Genomic DNA, 26743 nt, shown 5'->3' with positions numbered 1-26743 from the left:
GACTAGTGCAAGATGCACCGGCATCTATGAGCAATGGCATTCTTGGTGCAGTGCCAAGCATGCTATCTTATCACAGTGCAGAAATGCTGCCACTCGTTGATGCGTCCAGTGTTCGCGACGTGAAAACGAAAGTATTTTCAGAAGTGATTATGCAAGAATACGGTCCCCGAATGTCAATGTGTTGTTGCACGCACATACACTTGCCTTCTGCCTAGACAATCCGTGGCTGTGATTTTCAAGCAATGCCTTTTATGCTATTCCTTTTCATGATTTTCACACTTTGTGAATGATCAGAGCAATTCTTTGCATGCATTATCAGTGGGATCATGCGGCCATGAACAGTGGACGATAACAATGACATATAACCAAGTGGAAAGCATCGCTACAAATTCATGGCCCTTATCTTGACCAATGTCATGCTGTCATTACAGACAAAAGTAGTCTGCATGCACTGCATCTTCATCCGTAACTATCAGATTGACTAGGCTTCGCTAGTTTCGGTTTCGAGGAGGTGTCGGTGACATGGCCGATGACCATGCAAGAGACGTATCAAAATGAAAATATCGCTATTTCAGTTAGGCTTGGTGACCAAATTAGCACACAGTCATGCAGTCAGAGTCCAAATCATTGCTAGAGCGAGGTTCAAGTTGTGGACACAACAGCAAGACAAGTCACTAATTATTTAATTAATATAATAAGTTAGAACACAAATAACACTTCATTGCTGTTGTTTTTCTGTACAAATGTACCCTCTGTAGCCACAAAAGAAGTGTTTACAGTCACTTTAGCATGCGGTAAAGAGCATGAAGGCGAAAGCTAGTGCTCTCATGAGACGTTCATTACATTACTTGACATTTTCACTCAAAAGCAGTGTTACTTCCTACTACTAGTTTTCTACCAACAAAAGTCGTGGGTTTGAGTGCCTGAATGAGCTCTGCCTTAATTAACTGAGCCTTAATTAATTTTGTCCTGATTAACACCAAAGGTCGCAGGTACGACTCCCACCAAAGATCCAAGGTCTTTGGCGGGAGACGTGGGAGATATGGCCAGTTCACCCATATTTCCATGTTGGGTCATGGGTTCAAGTTCAGTTCAGTTCAGTTTATTCTCCATTCAATAACAATGAATAAGTAACCGATAGTATGCAGACGAGGGTCCCAAACTCAATGAATGCAGGACCCTCAGTTTTAAAAACAAAAAAAGAAATGTATACAAAACATGGGTTAAAGCAGCAAAATTAAAGAAGTACAAGGAAAACAAATGAATGCGTGTAATGAATTGTTACGTTTCGCCTACGACGCGCGGTATAGCCGGCGCGGATGGAACGGACGCCAGGGCTTCGTTCAAAGCGGCAGACATTTTGGCCTGTTCAGCGCTGCCGCAACGCCTCCCCGCCAAGCGCGTCCAGGCATGTTTCAATGCCATGTGTCTTCGTGTGTGCGTGTGTGTGTGTGTGTGCATGTTGGTGCCCACGCTTGTCAAAGCGCGGCAGCCGGGGAGAGGAGCTCCCCAAGTGTGAAGCGAGGAGGTCTGACCGGCGCCGGCCCGGCGGATGCGTCACTGCACTCGTCTCAACGTGTCTCTCAGCGTGTCCGTGGCGCCGTCACGTGCGCCTCTGACGAGGCGTTCCTTCTTGCCCTCGACTCCGAGAGTATAAAAGCAGCTGCCCCCGGACGCCAAGAGAGAGGCTCCGGATTCTTCCGTCAAGTAGCTTGCTCTCCCGTCTCTCCACTTCGGTCGACCTGACCGGTCGCTCTTTTGCGATGCTAGAATAAACAAGTTGTTCTGTTAGCAGTCGACTCATGCTTTGCCAGGACCTTCGGATGCTTCCAGTTGTGCCCCAGGCCGCCAGGCCAACGCTACCCTTGGGGCCTGCGACCCCGATTGCAACAACCGGTGCCAGTGCTGGGATTGCAACAGAATGCACATAATGAATGCGCGTAAGTGCCTTATTTAACTTTGCCTTACCCCATAGGTTGAGGGTTTGACTCCCACCAAAGGCTGTGGGTACTTAGAGTGCCTTAATTAACGCTACCTTAGTTAACTGTGCCTTAATTCACGCCTTAATTAACAACAAAAGTAGTGGCTTTGACTCTCCACCTTCACAATGTCAATTGGAATCCAACTTGGAGAGGTCGGTTCACCTGTATCTCCATGTTGGGCCATGGGCTCGAGTGCATTAATTAGTAGCTTTGCCTTAATTAACACCAATGTTGGTCTTCACTAAGTTTACCTTAACACCACGAGTAGTGGGTTCGACTATTACCAAAGGTCGGGGGTTTGACTCCCTATGCCATAACACCAGACATCGGATTTTTCATCCCGTGAGCTGTCTAAGGCTTTCACCTTACTAAAGGTGAACAAGTGGTTATAATTTTCCTTGATGTAAAACGGAGCGAAGGCAATACAACGCTAAATTTGACCATAGGGGCCTCAGGGGTGCAACCTAAAGGAGATGGCACTTGCCTGACCAGTTCGGCAAGCACCTCGATGTCTGTGAGCAGGCCCGTCATGTGCCGGCCATAGTAGTCGGGCAGCAGTCGCTCGAGCAGGGCACGCAGGAGCCAGAAGGTGGCCTCCTCATCCTCTGTTGCCAGCAGCAGCAGGCCAGCTATGAAGTTCAGACCCTGAGCAACACCACGGCACTTTTGAGGCAGCAGCAATGATAGAGCACAGCCGCCAAGCAATTCATTTCAAAACTCCAATTTACAGAGCTCGAAAAGGAACTGGAGAAAACTCCACAAGCCCTGAAATCTGACGCACACAAAGTATGCAACATTTCCGAAAATAAGAGCATGCCAAGTTTACATGTAGTGGCGGTCACAAGGGGGTGGGAAACCCTTCAAGTGGTTTTCAATTGAGTCTCATTGCCAGTGCTGTATGAACAAATGGGTGCACGGGAAGACAAGCCACTAATGTCACCGGTGACAGATGGAGGATGGGAGGGAAGTTTGCACTTATTGAAGGTTCCTTTTGCATCGGTCCTGCCGGTTCTGAGTTTCTGTTTCTCACCATGGATGGTCTCCTGCTTAACAGCTATGCTAATAACCGCTATGCTGTCTAGAGTGCTTCCGTCACCCAGACATTCCAAGAAGGCAAGGTGCCATGCCTGCAGAAGCAGAACGTTGCAGTCCTGCCCAAGGCGTGCTTCTCCCACGTTCCGGAGTGTGTATAGCACATGGCCACTTAGAAGGAATGTATTATCAGTACTTGTGCGTGAATACCAAATATTGTATTTTTAATCAAATATAATAATATGACTTTGAGCACACAAACGGGTGACAATGGTAAAACTGTAGCACAACCTGAAGCCGGTGTCCTGTTATAGGCATTCGGACAAGTGGCACGGTGCAGCTGTTCACCTTGGCCGAGCCGTGATGACGCTGCCATAATGGAATTCGATGCAGCGTTGTTGCACTCGGAGACCAAGTGCACCACGAAGGAGCAGAGTTCGATGCTTGATTAAGCAGTTTGGTAAATACAAGAAGGGCCGTGAAAGTTCTGTACGAGCTTCGTGAGGAACGATGAGGCGGCAAATTGCTGTCTGGCATTCGGAAATCAACGCTCGTGGGAAACTTGCTTTCCTGCTGCTGTATTAATGAATGCAATCACCACCCGGTGTTCTGCTGCTGAAATGCTGGCATCTTCTTACAGCGTGCAACCTGGCTCAAGCGCAGGCAGTACACAAGAATCAGAGGCAAGAGTAGCGTTATGAAGCTGGAATGATGATGCAGTGACCATTATGGCATCACGAACACAAACGCTAGCACATAGCCATCGGCCCAAGTTAGTAGACAATTTGGTCCGCTGGGTCGGCATAGGTTCTTTGGTAATAACGTCATGCTGCGCATGGATGCATGACATGAATTTGTCATTCTTGTCATGCATTTTATGGAATTCATGAGAATCATGACATGGCTTGACATACACAAGTCAATCATGCTATGGCATGTATGTCAAGGCATGTCGGGCATGTGATGCATGACATCAAGGACATCATATGTATTTTGTGATGTGATTATCATTAATGACATAAATCACAAGAGTTGATGGCATCGCGGTCGTTTCTTTTCCTGGTTATGTATAAGGATATATGCAACGAGAAATGCGTGCATAAGATTACAAGAATGACACGGCATGGCATGCTCATGCATGTCTTGTCATATGTCATTCATGTGATGACATTTAAGTCATATCATTCATGATATGACTTAAATGTCATCACTCATCTCATCACTCATCATTCATGTCATAAGCACACAGGGGCGTAGCCAGGGGGGGGGGGGGCTTATGGGGCTTCAGCCCCCCCTCCCCCACGAATTTTTTTGTACTGTTATGCACTGCCGACCAAACTAACCCCCAGTGCCGGAAATCATTCCAGATTTTCTCTAGAATGTCGTCTTCACACTCAAAAAGGCATGTCAGCGCGAACATTGCAAAATCATGCTAGATTTTGCAGCAATACCCATGCACCAGGAGTCACATTCACAGGGGGGCTGTGAATCTGTGGTGGCGCAACTTGTTTATTTGGCTTGTTTGACGCATTTATATACAGTGACTTTTTCTTAGATGTGTAGATTTATTGTTTACTCGTATTTAAATATCTTGTTGCGAAGTTCTGTGTATACGTGCAGTGAACTTTGTTTCCAGTGACACTTTTTTGCCCTTTATCAAGCTGTATCTTTGCATTTGTATATTCCATTGTATCTTCGCATTTCTAACGTAGGAGGGCGCCTACAATTGAAAGTAAGCCAACCCACCCGGTGCAATAATGGTTTGGTGCATTATGTGCAAGGCACGCATAGCACAGAGACATCTCTCATTTACAAAAGTGACATGCAGGTGTGAGGATAAAGGTTCTTTAATGCTCTCATACACTGGGTTGAACATGGTTGCGTGACATAATGGACACTCCAAAAGTTGAACAGCGTGGTGTCGCGAGGTTTTTGACAGCTGATGGTGCTTCTCAAAAAGAAATTAGGCGCCGTACGGCTGCCATGTACGTCGAACATTGCATTTCATTGGCCACTGTGAAGCGTTGGAGTAAACGGTTCAAATAAGGACGTGAAAGTTGCAAAGATGATCCAAGACCGGGCCAAAGTCACCATGCAATCACCCCCAACACAATTGGAAAAGCTGGTGAGATCACTACACAAAAACGGAGTATAAGCGTCAATGAATTAGCAGGGCGTGTGAACATCAGTCACGTTTCGAGTCACACCATAATTCATGAACATCTCAGTTATGGGCTCTTGTGTGCGCAATGGATGCCCAAGATTTTGAACGACTGCCAGAAGACGTAGACGTTCGGTGCTGCTTTGACTCATCGGATCCGGTATCACAATGAGGGTGACGACTTCTTGTCTGCACCTGTGACCGGGGATGAATCATGGTGCCACTACTGTGAGCGTGAAACACGACGGCAAAGCTTACAGTGGAAACATTTGAATTCATCAACCCCCAAAAAAGCAAAGGCCGTCATTTCTGGCAGAAAGCTGTTGTCGACTTATTTTTCGATCGTCAGGGGTCATTATTGATCGAATCTGCTAAACCTGGAGCGACTATCAATCGTTTCCAATATTGTGAAACGCCAGATCGGCTGCGTATCACAATCGAGAACAAATGACATGGAAAATTGAGGAATGGGGTCATCTTGCTCCACAACAATGCCCATCCCCACGTCGCTGATGTGGTTATACAAAACTGGCAAAGTTCAAGTGGAAAACGCTGCAACGTCCACCATACAGCCCAAACCTGTCACATTGCGACTTTCACATTTTGGAGCATACGAAAGAACAGCTCAATGGAACCAGATTCATGTTGGACGATGATGTGAAAGAGTCAGTTACAGACTTTTGAAGCAGCAACCCAAGGAGCTTTATGAGACGGGAATCGCACAACGCATTAGTCAATGGGACAAATGTCTAAACGCTCATGGAGACTACTTTTAAATAAAGTACCCCGTTTGTCATATATTTGCATTGGCTTACTTTCATTTGACTCGCCCTCATATACTTTGCAGAACTCCTGCTTTTTAGATGTGCTCCTTGTTGCGACTGTAATTTCGGTGCAATTACTCACAATACACGACCGGTGACAGCTGCTCCTGCGCAATACATTGTAACAAAGGACAGCATCATTGCGACTTTTCCTTCGCCGTTGCATATGTACAAAAATGTAAACAAGGTTCTTGAATGACAAAGCTTCATTAGGATATTTGTCCTCAACTTGTTCATAACATGGCCTTTACATTTTTCATATCAGCGGCATTCACTGCTTTACTGGTTTCAAAGTGATGTAGTGCTAAAGTTCGTTGTGATATTTTCTTTACTTATTAAATGGACAGAAAACAAGGAAGCATTGATATCAGTTATTTTGGGAACAATTTCTGAGACATACGAGTATATTCCTTTATGAAAAAAATACATATTTTACTTGTCTTGACAGTGCGTAGCACCCAAGAATTTGTTTACAGCATCTTTGGCAATGGCAGTGAAGGTATTATTAATGTATTTGATCCAGGACACTGCAAGCACATGGTATGTCATGTCATTCATATCCAGTATAGTATTTCTGTCATGATATAAATGCTGTGACAAGCATTCATGTCATTACATGACATGTCCACACATCTCATCATTATTGTCATGACACAAGTGCCATGCCATCTATGTCATTCATGTTGTGACATTTCTGCTGTGTCTTCTATGCAAGGTCATGTATGCCTGTCATTCATACACCTGACATCATCATCAGCTTGGTTAAGCCCACTGCAGGGCAAAGGCCTCTCCCATACTTCTCCAACTACCGCGGTCATGTGCTAATTGTGGTCATGTTGTCCCTGCAAACTTCTTTATCTCATCTGCTCACCTAACTTTCTGCCGTCCCCTGCGACGCTTCCCTTCCCTTGGAATCCAGTCCGTTACCCTTAACCCTTTGAGGGTCAATTTTTTTCGCCATATGCGACCGCCCAGGGTCGATTTCTTTTACTGCAGATTTCAATTCTTCTTAGGGACTTATTTCAAAAAAAATTTACTGCAATTTTTCTAGGGTGATCGTAAAATGAGAAAAAAATATTTTACGTTGGTATATATGTACTCTTCATTCATGAATAACAATAAAAAAGGAAATAAGCTTATAAGAATTAAAAATCTAATGAATTTTTATGCACATAGTTGAAGGCCTTGAAATTGCGCACCCAAGAATATTTCACAAGGCTCAAATGTTCCTGCTCTTACACTAATATCTAAGATGTGCATCCATAGTGTAATCAAACTGTATAGGTGCATGCGCTAAAGAAGACTGTGTGGTTGTGTGCCCGTCAAAAAAGTAGAATGTGACAAACTTCCACTAATCTTCACCTTATCGTCAACTAGAGGCAATTAGTTCTCACGAGTATCAAAAAAAAAAAGAACGCAACGAAAATGCATGCACGGCGCCATCGTTCCTATGCGCACCCCTGTGAGCACTAAATGAGCGAGAAACAAGCGGTCGCCCCTTGAGCGAATAGTAACGAGATAGCCATCAGTTTTGCAAGCGCAAGAAACCGAAACCGCTCGCGTTACAAAACCCAAACCGCCGCTCGCGCGCTAATGTGCGAGCGGTAGTATATAGACGCGCGGGAGCATGCTAGCGCTAAAACAAACCATGCAACGAAAACCGAGAGAGGGAGGCGCGCGAAAAAAATTCCCTGTATTTCCGCATAGTGGCAGCACATAAAGAAAAGAAAAAGTTAGGAAATTGAAGCGCTTTTTAAACGTACAGACGGCGCCGTAAATATACGACATCGACCATTTTTGGACTTGTTCGCAGCGCCGTATATTTACGTCAATGAACCTCAAAGGGTTAATGACCATCGGTTATCTTCCCTCCTCATTACATGTCCTGCCCATGCCCATTTCTTTTTCTTGATTTCAACTAAGATGTCATTAACTCACGTTTGTTCCCTCACCCAATCTGCTCTTATCTTATCCCTTAACGTTACACTGATCATTCTTCTTTCCATAGCTTGTTGCGCCGTCCTCAATTTAAGTAGAACCCTTTTCGTAAGCCTCCAGGTTTCTGCCCCGTACATGAGTACTGGCAACACAAAGCTGTTATACACTATTCTCTTCATGGATAATGGCAACCTGCTGTTCATGATCTCAGAATGCCTCCGAAACGCACCCCAGCATATTCTTATTCTTCTGATTATTTCAGTCTCATGATCCGGATCCGTGGTCACTACCTGCCCTAAGTAGATGTATTCCCTTACCACTTCCAATGCCTCGCTACCTATCGTAAACTGCTGTTCTCTTCCGAGACTGTTAAACATTAATTTTCTGCAGATTAATTTTTAGGCCCATCCTGCTGCTTTGCCTCTCCAGGTCAGTGAGCATGCATTGCAATTGGCCCCGAGTTACTAAGCAAGGCAATATCATCAGCAAATCGCAAGTTACTAAGGTATTCTCCATTAACTCTTATCTCCAATTCTTCCCAATCCAGGTCTCTGAATACCACCTGTAAACACGCTGTGAATAGCATTGGAGAGATCGTATCTCCCTGCCTGACGCCTTTTTTTATTGGGATTTTGTTGCTTTACTTACGGAGGACTATGGTGGCTGTGGAGCCGCTATAGATATCTTTCAGTATTTTTACATACGGCTCATCTACACCATGATTCCGTAATGCCTGCATGACTGCCGAGGTTTCGACAGAATCAAACGCTTTCTCGTAATCAATGAAAGCTATATATAAGGGTTGGTTATATTCCGCACATTTCTTTATCACCTGATTGATAGTGTGAACATGATCTATTGTTGAGTAGCCTTTACGGAATCCTGCCTGGTCTTACGCTTGACAGAAGTCTAAGGTGTTCTTGATTCTACTTGCGATTAACTTAGTAAATACTTTGTAGGCAACGGACAGTAAGCTGATCGGTCTATAATTTTTCAAGTCTTTGGCGTCCCCTTTCTTATGGATTAGGATTACGTTAGCGTTCTTCCAAGATTCCGGTACGCTTGAGGTCATGAGGCATTGCGTTTACAAGGTGGTGAGTTTTTCTAAAACAATCTGCCCACCATCCTTCAACAAATCTGCTGTTACCTGATCCTCCCCAGCTGCCTTGCCCCTTTGCATATCTCCCAAGGCTTTCTTTACTTCTTCCAGCATTACTTGTGGGATTTCAAATTCCTCTAGACTATTCTCTCTTCCATTATCGTCGTGGGTGCCACTGGTACTGTATAAATCTATATTTAACTCCCCAGCCACTTGAACTATTTCATCCATATTAGTAATGACATTTCGGGTTTGTCTCTTAACGCATACATCTGATTCTTGCTTATTCCTAGTTTCTTCTTCGCTGCTTTTAGGCTTCCTCCGTTTCTGAGAGCATGTTCAATTCTATCCATATTATACTTCTGTATGTCAGCTGTCTTACGCTTGTTGATTAACTTGGAAAGTTCTGCCAGTTCTATTCTAGCTGTAGGGTTAGAGGCTTTCATATATTGGCGTTTCTTGATCAGATCTTTCGTCTCCTGTAATACCTTACTTGTATCCTGTCTAAAGGAGTTACCACCGACTTCTATTGCACGCTCCTTAATGATGCCCATAAGATTGTCGTTCATTGCTTCAACAGTAAGGTCCTCTTCCTGAGTTAAAGCCTAATACCTGCTCTGTAGCTTGATCCGGAATTCCTCTATTTTCCCTTTTACCGCTAACTCATTGATCGGCTTCTTATGTACCAGTTTCTTCCGTTCCCTCCTATGGTCTAGGCTAATTCGAGTTCTTACCATCCTATGGTCACTGCAGCGCACCTTGCCGAGCAAGTCCACATTTTGTATGATGCCAGGGTTAGCGCAGAGTATAAAGTCTGTTTCATTTCTAGTCTCGCCATTCGGGCTCCTCCACGTCCACTTTCGGCTATCCTGCTTGCAGAAGGTATTCATTATCCGCATATTATTCTATTCTGCAAAGTCTACTAATAGCTCTCCCCTGCTATTCCTAGTGCCTATGCCATATTCCCCTACTGACTTGTCTCCAGCCTGCTTCTTGCCTACCTTGGCATTGAAATCGCCCATCACTATAGTGTATTTTGTTTTGACTTTACCCATCGCTGATTCCACGTCTTTATAGAAGCTTTCGACTTCCTGGTCATCATGAGTGGATGTAGGGGCGCAGACTTGTACGACCTTCCATTCTTTTATACATAGTGATATATAGTGAGCTAAATAAATGACCACAACAGCAACATGTCATTCATATCATTTGTGTCATGACATAGACGCCATGGCAAATATGCCACGAACGGATGGACGGACAGAAATAGAATATCTGTTGGGTGGAACCAAGAGCTTTTTTCCCTCTGAAGCTAAAGAATTAGCAATGTTATGTTGTACTGAATACCGATTAGGGTCTCAGTTTAACCCATTATGACCCATGATAAAACTGCCCGCGCAGTTTTCATCAATGTTCGAGAATAACGAACGAACAACACAAATATCACATGTTCAAAAAATTATTGAGAAATATTTATTGGTTCCCAAGTTACAACGGCATGCTACATCCAGTACACTGGGCACATGGGGTTTCAATGGCCAAGGCACTTGTAACTCCACTTCTACCACGTTGTATCACATGTTTTGAAACACCCTATTTTGAGTCAAAGTGGCCGTGCACTTCTCGCACCTACGTGGTGCTTGGGCATGACAAAGCATCGCAGCTGCTTTCCATATTTTTTCCAGTGTAGAGACTATGACTGCCCGCCATGAGCGTCCAAACGCACATATGTGACAGCCAGCAAGGACGGCAACGGCAACGCAGGTATCACGAGTGCAGCTAAGGTGTCCTCACTAATGCTATAGAAATAAAACCATTTTGCTGGAATACTGCTGCAGGCTTTGCTAACCTACATTAACTGCAGACATCGTTCATGGCGAAAGCATCAGTGTTCTTGTCGTCGCCCTCATCCGTACCTTCAGCTGGTTCTGGTGGCACAATCACGATATCAATGTCCTCTTATATGTTCTCTGCATGATCACTTGCATACAGGGCATCGCGCAAGCGATAAAACCGCTTCCTTCCAAAGAGAAACTATGTACACATGCTGGAACACAACTGAGAAATAAAAGCACCGATTTGTAGCTGCTGATTCCCAGTGTATTATATCAAGTACGCCAAACTTTCAATGCGCATGCTGTTCCTCGAAATAAAGCTGCAGATTGGACAGTTTTTTTCTAACACGCTCAACACATTTACTAAACAGCATAAAAAGCACAATGCAAATATACAAAGCAAGCGAGCAGAAATAAATGAGAAGCGCTTACTCATCAGAATTCATCCCGGGTGCATAGTTTTGCTGGAATTGGCAAGAAATTTTTAGATATGGATCAAACAGCAGATTCTACCCTGTTTTAGGGCATATGTGCATGTCCTCTTGCTACAAGAAACGGAAATAGGCAAAAGGAAACATTCAGCCATTTAAGAGGTAGGGATACGAAACCAAGTGTACTAGTTCTAGTACAGTGGGTGCTAATGGATTAATAGTGTACCTGTGCTTCGGGCAATCTCTTATTTCATAGACAGTTTTGCTTTCCAATTTTTCTCCAAGATACAGAAGGGCTTTCCCGTCTTTACGACAGGCGAGTTGTCGTAAAGTCAATCTGTGCGACAGACGAAAGCACAGCCTGTGCATCCCTAGGCTTGACCACTGCTCCTCGTGTAGCCATCGTTGCCGCCATGCGAGTCGGCTGCAGTCGGCGCCAAGCATAATTTAGCACCTGTCAAAGATTATGAACTAGGGTGGGTCACGACAAGTTCGAACGACCCCCCCACCCTTGTTTTACCTACCATCCACATAAACGTATGCAGCCGGGCGGTCAGTGCATCACACATGCTGGGTAAATCCAAAGCTAGTCTTGTGACATTGCTCGAGCCTACAAAAATAAACCAATATGCTCTATAAACGGCATCAGGAACGAGAGGTTACTATACGATGTGCTGAAGATGGCGGCCGGGAGCAACTTAATTGCCATCCTGTACACTGTTTTCGAGGTGACTTGTCGGTGCGGCTGCTGTCAATATATCTGGGTCGGTTCGCTACCAAACCGTAACTTTTGTCGCCGACGTCTGATGGAACAGCACCAATTAGGCCTAATGGCCTAGGCAGTATAGTCATGACAACACTGCCTAGTAGCTAAGTGGCCTGGTAAACCTCTCTGCATTTCACCTCTTGTTTTTCCCTTCCGTGACAAAAATTTGTTGGCGGATGTGGTAGTGGGCTGCAAGCTGTTGCAGAATGCTTGCTGCCAATATGTTCACATGGGTGGCTTATCAGTGATTGGGTTTCAAGCACACACTTACAGCTTAAATGGTTAGATGGTCTGCATATCCGTGTGCCTTCCGGTGGTTAATCGGCCAAATCTTCGCACATGTTTTCGCACTTTCTGGATTGCACGCTGCTTTTGTTGCTGTTCCCTCTCTTTCCACGTCACATAATCATTTTTATCGTTTCTGTGGACCTGGACGAACCTTGTACCAACATGGCGTTGTTCTGCAAATTGCGGTGTTTGGGCGATCTGTGTGCAATCTCCGCATCAGGCCGACTCCGTGGAGTGCATGCAGTAGAGCAGAAGTGCTCGAAGAGACAAAGTCCGTGACCGCATCAGAGCCGTTCGTGGCACATTCAGCACTCCTAGCGTGGCAAAAACAATGAAGGGAGGCACTCACTAGCAAGGTATCAAGCACGAGAAGCTCCGTGACATACGTGACATGTGGCAGTGTGCAGGTCTCTACACCGAATATACCAAATATTTTTTAAAAATCTAATCGTAGATACAAAAGAACCTCGTTCATATGTTGTGAAAAAAAAAATCGAGAAAAGATGTATTAAACGGGAAAACATACGATCCGAAGTAACAAAAAAAATTTGAGACTCAACGATCGTTGACATCTACGTAATGCGAAGCGTCGCGCGGATTGTTGCGGCATCAGACAGCACGCATCGAGCTGGTGGTGCTCCAGTGGCCCAAGACATGTTTTGTTGTTTTCCTATTGCGTGGTGTTTAAAGAGGGCGATGGGAAACCGAAATGAAATTGAGCTGGTGGGCAATGCCAGTGCGTTTGGATTATTACACACTAAAGGCGGGCAGTACGCGACGAACGGCACTATGCACCACGAGCTGTAAAACAGATAGGTGAAGATGCTTATCACATTAGGTTTGGCGGCAATAGCAGTGAACGCAGTGTGCGACGACCCGGGCAGAGATTTGCTGGTACTCGAATAAGAAACTGTGCGTGCTGTCATTTTCACGTGAAACAGGCAGCTATATACTGTTGTCAATAATGCGCCGCGCCAATTTTTGTTCACATGGGATCTAGCGGCCAAAAACGATCGCACTCTGCAGCAGAAAACGGCGGCCCGTTTTGGTTATCTCGTACTAAAAGTGGGCGCTACGCTCCCGCCGGCACCACGTGCTGTGAAACAGATAGGTGAAGATGCTTATCGCAAGAAGATTGGCGGTGATAGCTGTGAATGACGCGTGCGACTACCCTGGAGAAGATTTTCTGGTCCTGAAATGAGAAACTGAGTGGGAACAGACATTTTTACATAAGACGGACAGGCGAGTATTGTGGTGAAGCTGCCACAGTGGGCAGCTATGTACTCTTCTCGACCACGCATGCCTTGCACGTTTTCTTGTTTACATGGGATCTAGAAGCTGGAAAATGTATCATACGATCACAGTTTGTTGATTTAATGAATGTTGGTGCCAAAAAATTGTGTTTTCCAGGAACGTATGAACTGGTAAAAAATGAACGTAACTCTATTGGGTCATTTCTTGCGTTCTCGATACTGAACGTTGGCACTGGGAAAACATGCAAAATAGGAATGTATCAATGAGGTTCTATTGTATTAAATTCACAGACGAAATTACTTAAATGTTCGCTATTTGATTCGGTCACATTCGAGTGTTTGCACAGACCTAATTGTCGCCATTCAGTATCCTTTACTACACCACCAAACAATCACAGGGTAGAGGTGTTTGCTGGCGAAACTGTTCGGTGGTGACAGTTTCTTCTACTAGTCAGTGGTCAAGAAAATTTTGGTTGGAAAATAGTAGCCTTGCACATGTGCAGAATATTTTTGCTAATGGTGCATTGATGCGTGGACACAGAGAATGCAAAGAAAAAAGGAAATATTGTTGCGAGAGAGCCCATCCTAACAAATTATCTCGGCAGTCTTCAGAGCAGGAAAAATGCAGGCCAGGGGCAGACGGCAGAACACAGCACACTTCGAAATCTTTTGGAGCCTTTATTCCACAACAAACAATGAAGGTGAACGACGTCTGATGCCATAGTTTGTACATACAAAGGTGTTTTCTAACACTGAAAACACCCTTGCTTGAAATTCCCAGCCTCATCCATTCTCGAGCATGATCAATTAATAACAGACGTCACATGATGAGGGCTACAGAGAGTATTCACTGAGCCCAAAGTCATAATCTTGAGTTCCGTTTAAACATCTCTTGAGTGAAGACAGTTGCCAGGTCAATCAGCGGTTCACCAAAAGTGAGTGAAACATGTATCGTGTTATACTATTAAAGTTCTGGTGCAAAACTTCGCTACAGTATTTTAAATTTAGAAGAAACAGGATGTGCACACACCGGAAGCGCAGTTCAGTAATTAAGGAACATGAATGATCGGAGCCACAGTGCGTTAAGTTGTTCACTTTAGGTTCCTGAACACTGTCACTAACATAAATGCATCAAACCGTAAACAAAATTCTGTCATGTCTATTTTTGCCGAAGAAATAACTTTTGCTCCTCTTCTGCCCCTCTCCCCCTTCCCAAAAAGAAAGAAAGGACTGCAGTTGCACCTTTCTTTTATACCAAGGAATTTTTCTTTTCTCCTTCCCATTTTTCTCCTATGTCCCAAATTCGGAACAATATAGCTGCTGCTATCACCGTGAACATAATGCAGATTGCGCAAGACTGGCAGACTTCTTTTTCTAGTACAATAATTTTCAGATGCAAATTCGTTTGAATAAACAATCAGTTGTAAAAGATCCACATATAACACACATTCTTCTGGCTCTGATCTATTGTTGCCATAAGCTTTACATAAGTGACACTCTATCATACCTGGCAGTAGCCGACACCCTGGTTGAAATGTGCGTACGCCACCAGGATGTTGAATAGTGACTTCTGTTGCTGTCCACCTCCGTGAAAATACACATTGTCAGGAAACGTTCGTGGCACATCTGTAACAAACAAAAATAAAAACATTCAGATACACAGCTAAGCAGCCACTTTATATTCAGAGACCTGTTGCAACAACAATGCAATGAACCAATCCTTTACTGTTGCAAAGCTTCAGGCATTGTATAAAGAAAAATTCATGTTCGAAGTTCCCATTTGACAGCAGTCAGAACAATTCTTTCAGAAAGAAAAATGCAATGGCCATTTAACATTGCTACTGCCCCCCACTGCAGTTCCAGCAAAGCAGGAGGTGATGACAACGACGTTGAGATTTTGGAGAATGAGTAAGTTTCACTAAGACTGCAGGATGATGGAAGGAGGTAGGCAAGATAAAAAACAGCTGCATGGCAAGTTTTATGTGTTCACACTGTGCCAAAAATGGCACTCTGGTGTTTTTATTTGGTGAAATGTTCACGCATTTAGTCACGTGGGCCTACCTATCTGGATTGTCTCAACAAGGTCAGGTCGCAGGCTCTGCTGCAGCAGTGCCTGGTACAGGCCTCGCTGCTCACTCTGCATTGCGGCTGCTCCCGAAAGGACCATCCACACCTGAAGGAACAGGTGCGTCAGCCAGCATTAGTCAAGTGTGCAGTTGTCATTGTCACATTTGGGTTTGGTCCACTGCAAGACACATGTCACTCCCAGTGATCTCCAGTTACCCCTGTCCGACGTAGGCAGGCTCCATCCAGTGCTTACCAGTTTCATAGTTAAACCTTAATATAGCGAACTTCAATATAACAAAATTTTTGACACAGCGAATTATTTAACTTTTCATAACCTCTTGTCCATAGAACACCATTAATTTAGAACCCCAATATAACGAAGTGTGTGTGCGCGATTTCAATATAAGGAAATTTTGCTTCCACCGAAAAGGAATGCCGAGACAATAAACGGAAACTTACGTCGATGCAGATGGTTAAATGACTGAATTACAAGCAGCTGCTTGCAAACGCACCTTCAAATCGCACGCGGCGCGAAAAGAGCGACTGCTGAAGTAGAGCCACATCATGTTCCGTTTGGCGAAGCAGTTTGCTCCAGAGAGTAGAGATGGTGCTTTCGACGGCACACCGCACGTTGCCTCAGCGAAAGCGCACGAATACGAAACCATTAACCCTTCTGCGCTGCTTCTGTGCGATCAACTGATGAAATGCAACTGGGTTTTCGATAACACACTGTGCTCCATTCATGCTGCATAATATGGAGTGGTGGAGTGAAGATGTGCGCAGTAGTTGGCTGCAAAAATTGTGAGCGGCATATTAACGAATGGAATGAATCTGTGTGTCCAAGTTCACGGACGGACTGCTGCTACACAAAGATTGCCCATGTTGCTGGCTCTTTGTGATGCATGGCCTCCATCGAGGAAGGATAAAAAAATTCACTAATCCGCAGCGTTTTACGTAGCACTAACCTCCAAGCAAAAGACTTCAACCCTGGGACGCCTGCACGAGTGAAGATACCGTTCGTTATACGGTGTCAAAGAGAGTTACGCCGCTACTTGGTGTAAGTTGCTTGCACGTTATTTACACACATCCACCCGAACTCACATGTAAGCTTACGCCCACTCTATCGTCAACGTGTTAAGAATAAGTGAACGGGCGCACACTTGAGTCAATATGCGCCGGAGCATGGGTGACAACGGCTACGCCGACAGCACACTAATGTTTGAAGCTGAATGTTTCGTTACGGTCCACACAGAATGTGAGTGATCAGCTTATTTGCTAGAAGTTAATACAATGTACAGAACAACTACATTACAAGCCTTGTGCCCAGCAAGGACAAATCCATCACAACTGAGCACACCCACGAGCAATTAGGCAGAAAATAAACAGATAGTGACCACCCGGGGAAACTTGTCAAGTCAGAAATAAGGCAAGCCACTGCTTAAGAGTATTTGCTAAATAAAGAATGAAGAGCTAAACACACTGATGCTGATTCAATTCATAAGCAGAAAGTTAGGATAGCTTGGAATACATTGTTAGCCCCAATTTTATTACAGGTGTCATATGCGCTGCTCGCACCATTTGGACAAAGCGTAATGGACTCCGAAAGCGCTTATATGTCAATTGAAGCTGTAGCCAAAGCTTTGCATGTTGTCCACCTAGTCACTGTCTATGATATGCACCGAAACAGGTTTGCAGAGCAGCACCGGCATCATGCACATCCATTGTAAACACGGAGGCAGCCAAGACAAGCAATGGATGTGTTGCCACGTGATCAAACATGACAGCACCCACGGGATCGTCATGAAACGGGTAAATAAAGTCCAAATGTGATAAAATGCTATCACGCCCCGTGCAGTTTGTGCTTTTGGAGCGAGGGTGAGACAACAAAGACGATGGCTTCACAAGTGCCACCTTCCCACATGAGCAAAGGGAAAGAGGGGGAGGGGAGCGAGCTCGCGGTAACGCAATCAAGCGTGCGCATCTCGCCCATGGCTGAGCATGGCTGAGTGCATACGCAGCTGTGCACTCCGATTTAGAGGTAATGTGCAAATGTGCAAAGAGTGGGAGCGCCGAGACGGTATGGCGTCATGTAAGCTGTATTCCCATGCATTTAGCCTTGGTGGTATCTCGAATTTTGGTGGCCCATTAAAGTGAGACATGAAGCATTCGCTCCCTGCTGTCGGCACTTCTCATGATAGCGTTGTCCCAGAGCGAGTGATGCTATCAGCCGCGGGGGCAGAGTGCACGTGAAATCGTGGCTGGCTTCACTTATTCTGTACCGCCGATGTCAAGATATCGTCGACGTGGCATGAAACCATATCATTGGTCGCCGACTACCAAATTCATCAAAATGAATTGTTTTCTCATTCAAAGTCACTTTTTTCAATTGCCAATAATTTGCGAAATTGTTCGGCCCCTTTACCCGCAAGAAAAATCGATTGGCAACTGTACTTAGTTGCATAAAAGGTCAAATTTAAGTACTATGAAATTTCAATATAACGAAGCAAATTGCCGATTTGACCTACTTCACTATGTCGAGGTTTAAGTGTACACAGTTGAACCTGGACATAATGAACTTGAAGGGGATTGCGAAATAGTTCGATATATTGATAAAGCAATATACAGAAATCGGCTTGAAACGCTGCGTGCGCTTGCAAAAAATGGTGACTTATCGGAGCATTCAAGAACATCGAAGTCCATACATGCAACATGAAGGCGTACTTTATTTCACAGTAAAAAAATCACTAATCTTTGACTACTTCTTGCTCTGGGAAATAAAGCTGAAAACACTGCTTTTGATTTTCTTGAGACTTTCCAGGTGTGATAGTCCAGTGCCCTCCGTTTCACAGCAACAACGCTGAATCAAGCTGAACGGGCACATTTCCTCGTGACCACGGTGACCTTCGTCACCACTGCAATCGCCTTCATCTTGGGTGCTAGCAATTTCCACCACAGTGTCCTCGTCAGCTAGAGCAGCTACAGCTTGAACGTCGCTGTCAGCGTCGACAAAATCATCAAGCCACTGCGGGCGGGACGGCACCCGGAAAACGGGACAAGTTGCAAAATGCCTCGTGCAAATATCTGTATTCGTGTCTGAGGCTTCCGGACGTTCGAAACAATTGGCCACTGTGTCCTGCTTCAGGTCGTTCCAGGCACCAGTGATCATCTGAATGGCCCCTAATAGGTCAACCTTCAGATCGACTCCCATGCCGAGGTTAATTAGGAGCTGCTGAACAAGTCTCCTCCTGTAGCCGACCTTCAGTGCCTTTATGATTCCCTGGTCCAGTGGCTGCAACCTCGCTGTTGTGTAAGGCGGAAGAAATTTCAATTCTATATGCTGCAGCTCACAAGTGGTGTGATGGGCCGAGCAGTTGTCGATGAGAAGGCAAGCTCGGCGGCCTGACTTGCCCAATTCAGTGTCCCATGCCCGAAGTCATTCAGAAAAAAGCTGCCGCATCATCCACACTTTCCTGTTAAAGCCGTAGTGTACTGGAAGTTGCTACTGCAAAGTCCAAATTATTCCGCTTCTTTACGTTTGCAGCCGTCATAGCTTGCACTACTGACAAAGCCGCACATCACACATGCCACGCACAGAACGTTCACTACACACAAGAGAAAGTGACGGGCGTTCTGTCTGGCACGCACTGATTTGGCTTTTCGGCGCCTGCGTACACCTGTGAAGGAGAAAAACAAAAGAGTGAACGATGGAGAGAGTGGAGAGAGAGCTCGGCAGTAATAGCCGTAATGGCGGCATGCGCTGTGCATAGGCGCCGTGCCTCCCTCACACCCCCGTTCGCTTTTCCGCGCTGTCTCTTCCAGAACGGCTCCACAGACATCCACATGCCAAGTTTCATCCTAGACGCCAGCGCTCGTGCCAGACACTAGCGCTCGTGGCAGACAACAGGGCCAGGGCCTTCGGGGAAAGTGCACCTTCCAGGGCACGGCGCTGCCCTAGACCGGCCATCACCAAGCCGGTTTCCTCGTTCTTTCACGCACGTGGCTTGCAAACGTCACGCGGTGTCGCACGCCGAATGACTGTGGGAGATGCGAGGGGATTTGGGGAAAGCGCACGTTCCAGGGCGCGGTGCTGGTCTAGACCAGCCGTCGCCAGGCTGGTTTCGTCCGCACACACAGCTCGCAAATGTCACGCGGTGTCGCGTGCCAAATGACGGCAGATGGGCGCGGGAGATGCCTGCACCTTTAGGGAAAGTGCACCTTCCAGTGCATGGCGAGGGTTTCGATACATTGAATGATTTGCGAAATTAGAGTTCAATATACGGCACAACTTTCCTATACATTTAAACAGGATTTTCAAGGGGATAATCTCTGTGTTCGGTGTTTATATAACTGAATCAAGATAACAAATCGTCGTGTCACTGCTGTTGTACAGGTGGCTAGAGCTTAGTCAAGCTGCACAGATGCAGCTTTTTTCTCTGGCCCCCTATTTTCGCAGTAACAATGTATTGTCTGCGGCGAAAATAACAACATTGATTGATTGATTGATTGATTGATTGATTGATTGATTGATTGATTGATTGATTGATTGATTGATTGAACCAATAATTCGAAATATCCGGGTTCAACTGTATTCTACATATTTTTAATTTAATCACTCTACCAAATGCTTTATCTCCCTTAATTGTATTTCCCTTCCTTTTGTATGCATTGTGTATATATATAGGGTCACTGGTTACCTGCATAAGAAGTGAAAGGTGGGCATGTTGGCACTGATTTATACAGTGGGTTGCATGTAGACAAGTACAGTGTGATGTTGTTTGGTCAGTACAATCTGCACCCTTTCTTTAACTATTTTATACTGACGGATGATATGAGGGTCGATTATTTGTTTATCTTGAACAGCACAGAGGCCGCCTCAATGTATAACTAAAATGCCGCATTTCTTGTGGCCTATGCAGCACACTAGACAAATTTATCTTGCAGCAAGTCAGAGGCTACCGATGATCCACAGTATTTTTGCTTAGCTATAGTTTTATCATGCTATTTGCAAATGGACACAAAAAGATCATTTAGTTAGTGCTGATTCTTGACTTGTGCATTACAACTCACATTTTTGTCTCCAAATCAAGGGGGAGGGGGGGGAGGAATTGTTGTTGCCCACTTGAAGCCAACACAACGCAGTAAATGTTATTGCCATGTTTTCAATTTCAATGCTTGACCCAATGATGGCAATAGAAAAAACAATGGATACCACCGATTATCACAGCAGCCAACTTCCAACTTGTCCTGCTTTACCATCCACCTAGACTAATTACATGCCTCTGAAGGTGTACAGATGTCAGAGTTTCCACAGAACTGGCCACTTCACTTGCACAAGATGCGAAAATGCACACACTGTAGCTCAGAGCAAATGGAAGTGTGCAATCGTAAGTTCCAACTCGCTAGGAATGAGCATTTTGCTTAACACCATGCCTCCCAGTACTTCTGTACATGTGTGAGTCAGCATTTATGACATAATTGTCTTTAAAACATGGCATGCTTAAACGCAGCATTTCTCAGTGAAAAGAGCTTCACAGCACAAACTGTGGTGCACGTCACCAAGTTCTGCAGTATGCGTCATAGTTAGCAATAATGCCACTATTACTTCAAGTACAAAAAGAAAGCATGCAAAAAGAAAAAGCCAATATTCCTTAAAAGTCGAATGCAGCATACGTGAAGTGATGCCCTCTAAACCTAGGCTCTAGCATACAGTGCAAACAATGTGCAAAGTACAATCGATCCTGGATATAAAACTTGAATATGTAGAATTATTGTCTACATTGAGCAGTTGTAAAGTCACCTTGAGAATCTCATGCAAATGTTTAGCTATGTACTATGCGTACATCAAACTCCCACTCACAGCCATATTTAATATATTGAATACTGCGCTGTGCCGCGTGCTTGGAAGTGCACTTCTTTTAACGGAGACGCAATCACTTCTTGCATCGTTGGAAATATTTAATGCCAACAAATTTGAAACGGCACTGTTTTGGCAGCTGCTGCCAAACAAGGGGCCGAATCTGAAGGGCAGTACATGACAAGGAGGGAAAATGAGCAGGGTTGTGCTTGCTGCACGTATGGATGGCTCGTACAAACTGGCCATTTGTAATTGGCAATAGCAGATCGCCACTTTGCTTCAAGTACGCAAAACGCCTACCGGTCCAATACACATTCCACAAGAAGCATGGATGACGCATTCTTTTCACTGAGTGGTGCTGGGCATGAGATGCCGAACTGGAGATGCTGCGCTGTTGGGTTTAAAGCATCTTGTAGTAAAAGGCTTTCCACGAACAGCATTTTTTAATCATGCAAGCAGCCAAAACAAATTCGGCCGACCCCATCCTCCATTTGGACAGATCTTTACTTCAGTTCGAATTGAAACTGCATTCCATATCCACACTTGGTGGAAAGACACCTGGAACTACAGCAGCGGTGCACGAGACTCATTGCTTTGGAATTTGCACATCTGCACTGAACGCGTTTCATTCGTGCTTGCACAGTTACACGTCAGTGGAAAGGGACTCCGATGTTCAGCAAGCTGAAGCCCACTTTCAAAACAGCGTATGTGTAGTGTCGGCAGTCACCGACACAGGGGCCAGAGGGGAAGGGCTGAGAACGAAGGGACGTATCGACCGCGAGGCGCCGGAGTGCTGAGCAGCACACAAGAAGAGACACGCGGACTTTTCAGGGTGGTCAAGAAGGGAGGGTGACTGGTACCAACAGAAAGTCACTTCCAAAACTCGACCTAACAGTCCTCCCTGCTCGTTGCCCACGTATGACGATCGGCCATTTTAACGCCGTATTGTAATGAACACACAGCTGTGCACATTCACACACCATTCGCAGTACACGTACGCTGATGGCGGCATGGAGTGCGTCCATACAGGCTAGTTTGTTTTCACGGTGTGTGTCATTTCTGCCTTATCTTGAATAAAAACACTAGGATTAGCACTGCGAATACCATTCTGCAGCACAAGCGACATACAAAGTTCATGAGCAAAAAAATAAGTAAACATTTGTGCATTCGACAGTTTGAGAAGCAAATTGGTAAGTTCCCACGTTTCACAATCTCAAGAAACTGTTTGAGTCATGCTGAGATCAGCTTTAGATAGCCTTATTTTATATTTTCAATTATCAATATATTGAACTATTTTGCAATCCCCTTTGAGTTTGATATATCCGGGATCAACTGTATAGACAACACAATAATCTTCTGCACCAGAGTGACAGAAATAACATCTTTCTCAACAGCTTGAGCAATCACAAATGCTTGTTGCAAAAGTATAAGAACAAAAATTGGGTGAAAGGATGAATACCTGTTTTCTGTGCTCTCGGGGAACACCTTTTCTCACGTACCGCTTCACTGCGAGGCAAGAAATAACTGCTGTCAAGCTGCATCTAGTATCGTTACATAATGCCATCATCAATGCTGTTTCAGTATGCAAATTGTAGTGCAACAGTGAGCACAGACAGACTACAGTAGCAAATTCTGTCTCCTAACCCATTGAAATTCCAAAATAGCCAGACTCGGGGGTAATGTGTGGCTTTTCATAACAAAATAAGCTTACAACCAGCAGCAAACTTTCAACACAATAAGTATTGCACCATGAAGACCTTAAGAAACACAAATAAATGTGGCGCAAACAAAGGCAAGCTACCAAATCAGGGTTTCAAATAGTGAACACGAAAATTGTTGGAAGTAAGGACAGAAGATAAAAGAATGGAATGAATGATGGTACAAAGAATCACTTCAAACTAGCACAAGTACCAGGTATAGGCATTTCAGCTGGCATGAAATATGCATGTCCAAGGGTTTTTCGTAAGCTCTTCCCAAAAGAGAAATCGCTAGAAGCAGGTTGGACTCATCTGTCTTGCTTCCTTTCTTTCATGTGTGTTTTTCTACCTGTGTCCAGGTCTTACACAGTGCAACAACGTTCATGGTGTATTACCATTTAGCGTAGCACCGCACTATCCTAGGAAGTCACAACATAGGGGAGGGACGGGATAGTGCTGAAGGGCCCTGCCTCCCCTGTCCTCCCCCCTCCAAGTGCTTTGGCTTGCCTTTTCTCTTTTCTTGTTGCTTGACTTTTCTGACTGAAGAACAACACTTGAATTTCACTTAAGCATGCTTGTCTATGATGCCAGAACATCAGAAAATTAGCCTCACACTATTTATTACAGTGCAGTAAAAATTGTAGGCTTGTTGCACATATTTTGACTTGGAAGATAAATCATAGCACGTCCTATAACAGCCTACAAAACAGTTGGCATTGTAGAGATAGTGACTGCAATTCGTGCACTTGTACAAATGATGCAGCCATGTGAGTTTATTGGACTGTTTAGCTCTTTTGGAAACTCCATACGCACAGTGCTGTTTTCTAAGTCACGAGATGTTGATACGCTGGCATGTTTTTGTTGGACAAGTACACATGGCTTCAAAATATACAGCTTTCTCTCACTTAAAAAAAAAGCTAGTTAAAAATTTAAGTGCCCAGAGCCACTATTTCGACAACTTGCAAGAAATGGCTAAAAGAGGTTAGAAGCTCTATCCAAGGAAACTTAAGAAGTCTTCCTGAAGGCCTGTTGGTGCATACTTGAAATCGCTTGTCTTCTGTCCATTTCTTTTCTCTTGCAGTGTGTGTGTGTGCATGTGTGTGAGTGTGTGTGTTTGTGTGTTTTGTGATAATTTAGTGTGCCAAAGCTGTGCTCTATATCATGATGCCTCCTTTTTTGCTCCATGCTATGAGCAGTTAGAAAGAGTTGCCAACTGTCCTTCTAGTGTATCTTTTTTACCCACATCCTGTCTAAACAACCAGCAAGCATCAACAACAAGAGGGACTTTGCGACATGGTGACATTACACGACAATTAAGTCCCACAACTGTTATGCTAACTTCACTGCACAGCCAGAATTCATGGACTGGAGACGCAGTACTGTGTGCGTAACACAAAGGAGTTGCATCTATGGGCTAAGCTGCTCTGACATACAGGTAGCAGTGTCTGCAAACAAATAAATGAAGTACAATGCACTCTTTTTAAGGCAAAACTCAGTCTGGCTGATTTTGCATATCGCAGCTGACTGGCCCTGCAGCCTGCATTTATTTTTCCATAGCTTATCATACTTTCTTAAACTGCACTTCTTGCAAAATGAATAGAGGCACATACTTCTAAAGTCTCTCCGTGTTCACCTTAAAGGTAACGTCAACTGTACTGTAGCACTGTCAACAGTTGAATTATGTCACATCATGCACGTACTGTGAGCAACATTTTTTCTGTCCTTCAATATCAACAAGCAAACAGTAGAGTGTAAACACACACAGCTGCACAAATATAATTCGATACCTTCTTTTTTCTCATATCTTTCTTTTCCCTTTGATAGAGCAATGCCACATACAAGCACATCATGCTTATAAATGTTAAAGAGAACACGCACACTTGGCGCTGCTGTGCCGGAGGTTGGGATATGCAGCGGGCCGGGCATTCGACAGCAGCTGATCCCACTTGCGAAGGCGCCGCGCCAGCACTGCCCGGTAGCCCCGCCAGAATGCCTCGTGACCCTCGTGGTCGAAGTCCTCCGGCCACTCGAAGCCGTAGGGGCCCACCCTGCGAATACCGAGACACGCAAGTCGCCTTGCTGCACAAGAACTGCCCTCTTGCTAGCAGAGGGCACCACCAGGATTCAGAATCAAACAGCGCACTTGCTGATCTCATGCTATTATACACTGTATGCTATCAGCTAACTATCAATGTGTGCCTTTATGCCATGCAGTTTAAACATCTAATCATGAACCTGATCATGAAGGATCCTGATACTTTTGCATCCTTTTACAAGCGGCCTGAAATTGAATGGTATAATGCGCACACTCAACTAACGCCATGCCTAGCCTAATCACAGAATGCGCAGCTACATCACAAGAAAGCCTAATAATTTTCCCTGATGCTGTGGTCTCCAAACTTTTGCTTACAATGCTATCTAGTGTATAACAAATAATGTTTGTGCATTTTATACACTATAACGTATGAGTACCACATATATTTGAAAATAGCACGTTAACATCAATATATGAGTATTTTATGCAGTATTAGAGCATTTAGCTCTTGCTATCTAAACTTTACAGAGCCACTGAACAGTTTTAGACATTCAACAAACACAGTGGGCATAGCACTAGTCATTATCATCTCATATTGAGTGTTTTCACAATTTATAAACAAGTTATTATGTGGTCAAAGTTCACCTGCCATTAGTTTCATAATTGTATCAGGAAAATTGATTCTGTAATGCAATTACAAAATTCTGGCTATGAATATGCACAGGACATGTCTAAAGGATCACATCTGTCGTGAGCTTCCACATCTTTCTCCATATTTGAAGTTAAGCAGAGAAGCCTCCAAGTATATGAATGGTCTCCAAGCAACAGCAGCATGAAGTTAGTTTCAGCTAATTACAAGCTACTAATTATCACAATCCATGAAGCTGCTCATTTTGCCATTTTATAGCCTGCTCGTAAGCCCAGTTAGCCGAACGAGCGCACTAGACACCAGTACTGGGTTTATTCTCAGGACCAAGGCAAATCTTTCTTTAAAAGGTCACGACAAATTTTTCTTCCACAGCAAAGCTTTCTTTTTCAGGAAACCGAATGGGCTTCCTTTGCAGTTTCATGCTACTCTCAGAAGCACACCAAATTTCGGTCTCTTAACAGAGCGAAAGGCAGAACACTGTGAGAAGCTATTCTCGTCCTTTGCACTGTTTCAGGCCTTCCAGTTTATGGCAGAGCAGTTATGTCATTGTAAAGATAACAGTGTGTAACTTCAAGGTGTGTTATCTAAGCTGACACATCATTCTGATACAGTAATGTAGATGATGCATTGTGCATGTACAAGTGTTATCTAGTACACTACGGTGTAAGGAAGGATGGAGAGTTCATTCAGGCAAGTGAGTAGCATTGTTACGCAGTAGGTGATTAAGCCATAAGCATAAATGAACACCTTTCATGAGCACCACGACAAAGTTACACAATTAAGTATTTCTAAAGGTATAAAAGTTGTGTGAACAAGTCCAATGGTTCGAAAA

At 44.4% G+C, this 26743-nt stretch overlaps 1 protein-coding gene across 1 annotated transcript in view; it reads right to left on the bottom strand.

Moving 5' to 3' along the window:
* LOC142573029 (growth hormone-regulated TBC protein 1-like) overlaps nt 1–26743 on the bottom strand; it is a 44954-nt gene that overhangs the window by 14224 nt on the left and 3987 nt on the right. Inside the window, exons 2-6 of the mRNA XM_075682525.1 lie at nt 25106–25275; nt 22990–23036; nt 15671–15782; nt 15117–15235; nt 2463–2627 (exon numbers count right to left, since the gene is read on the bottom strand). Coding sequence (XP_075538640.1) covers nt 2463–2627; nt 15117–15235; nt 15671–15782; nt 22990–23036; nt 25106–25275 — 613 coding nt within the window. The remainder of the gene's footprint in view (nt 1–2462; nt 2628–15116; nt 15236–15670; nt 15783–22989; nt 23037–25105; nt 25276–26743) is intronic.

The sequence above is a fragment of the Dermacentor variabilis genome, chromosome 2 (assembly GCF_050947875.1).
Source record: "Dermacentor variabilis isolate Ectoservices chromosome 2, ASM5094787v1, whole genome shotgun sequence".
NCBI classification, from domain to species: domain Eukaryota; kingdom Metazoa; phylum Arthropoda; class Arachnida; order Ixodida; family Ixodidae; genus Dermacentor; species Dermacentor variabilis.
The sequence above is the reverse complement of the archived record's forward strand: the minus strand, read 5'-3'. Positions and strand labels throughout refer to the sequence as shown.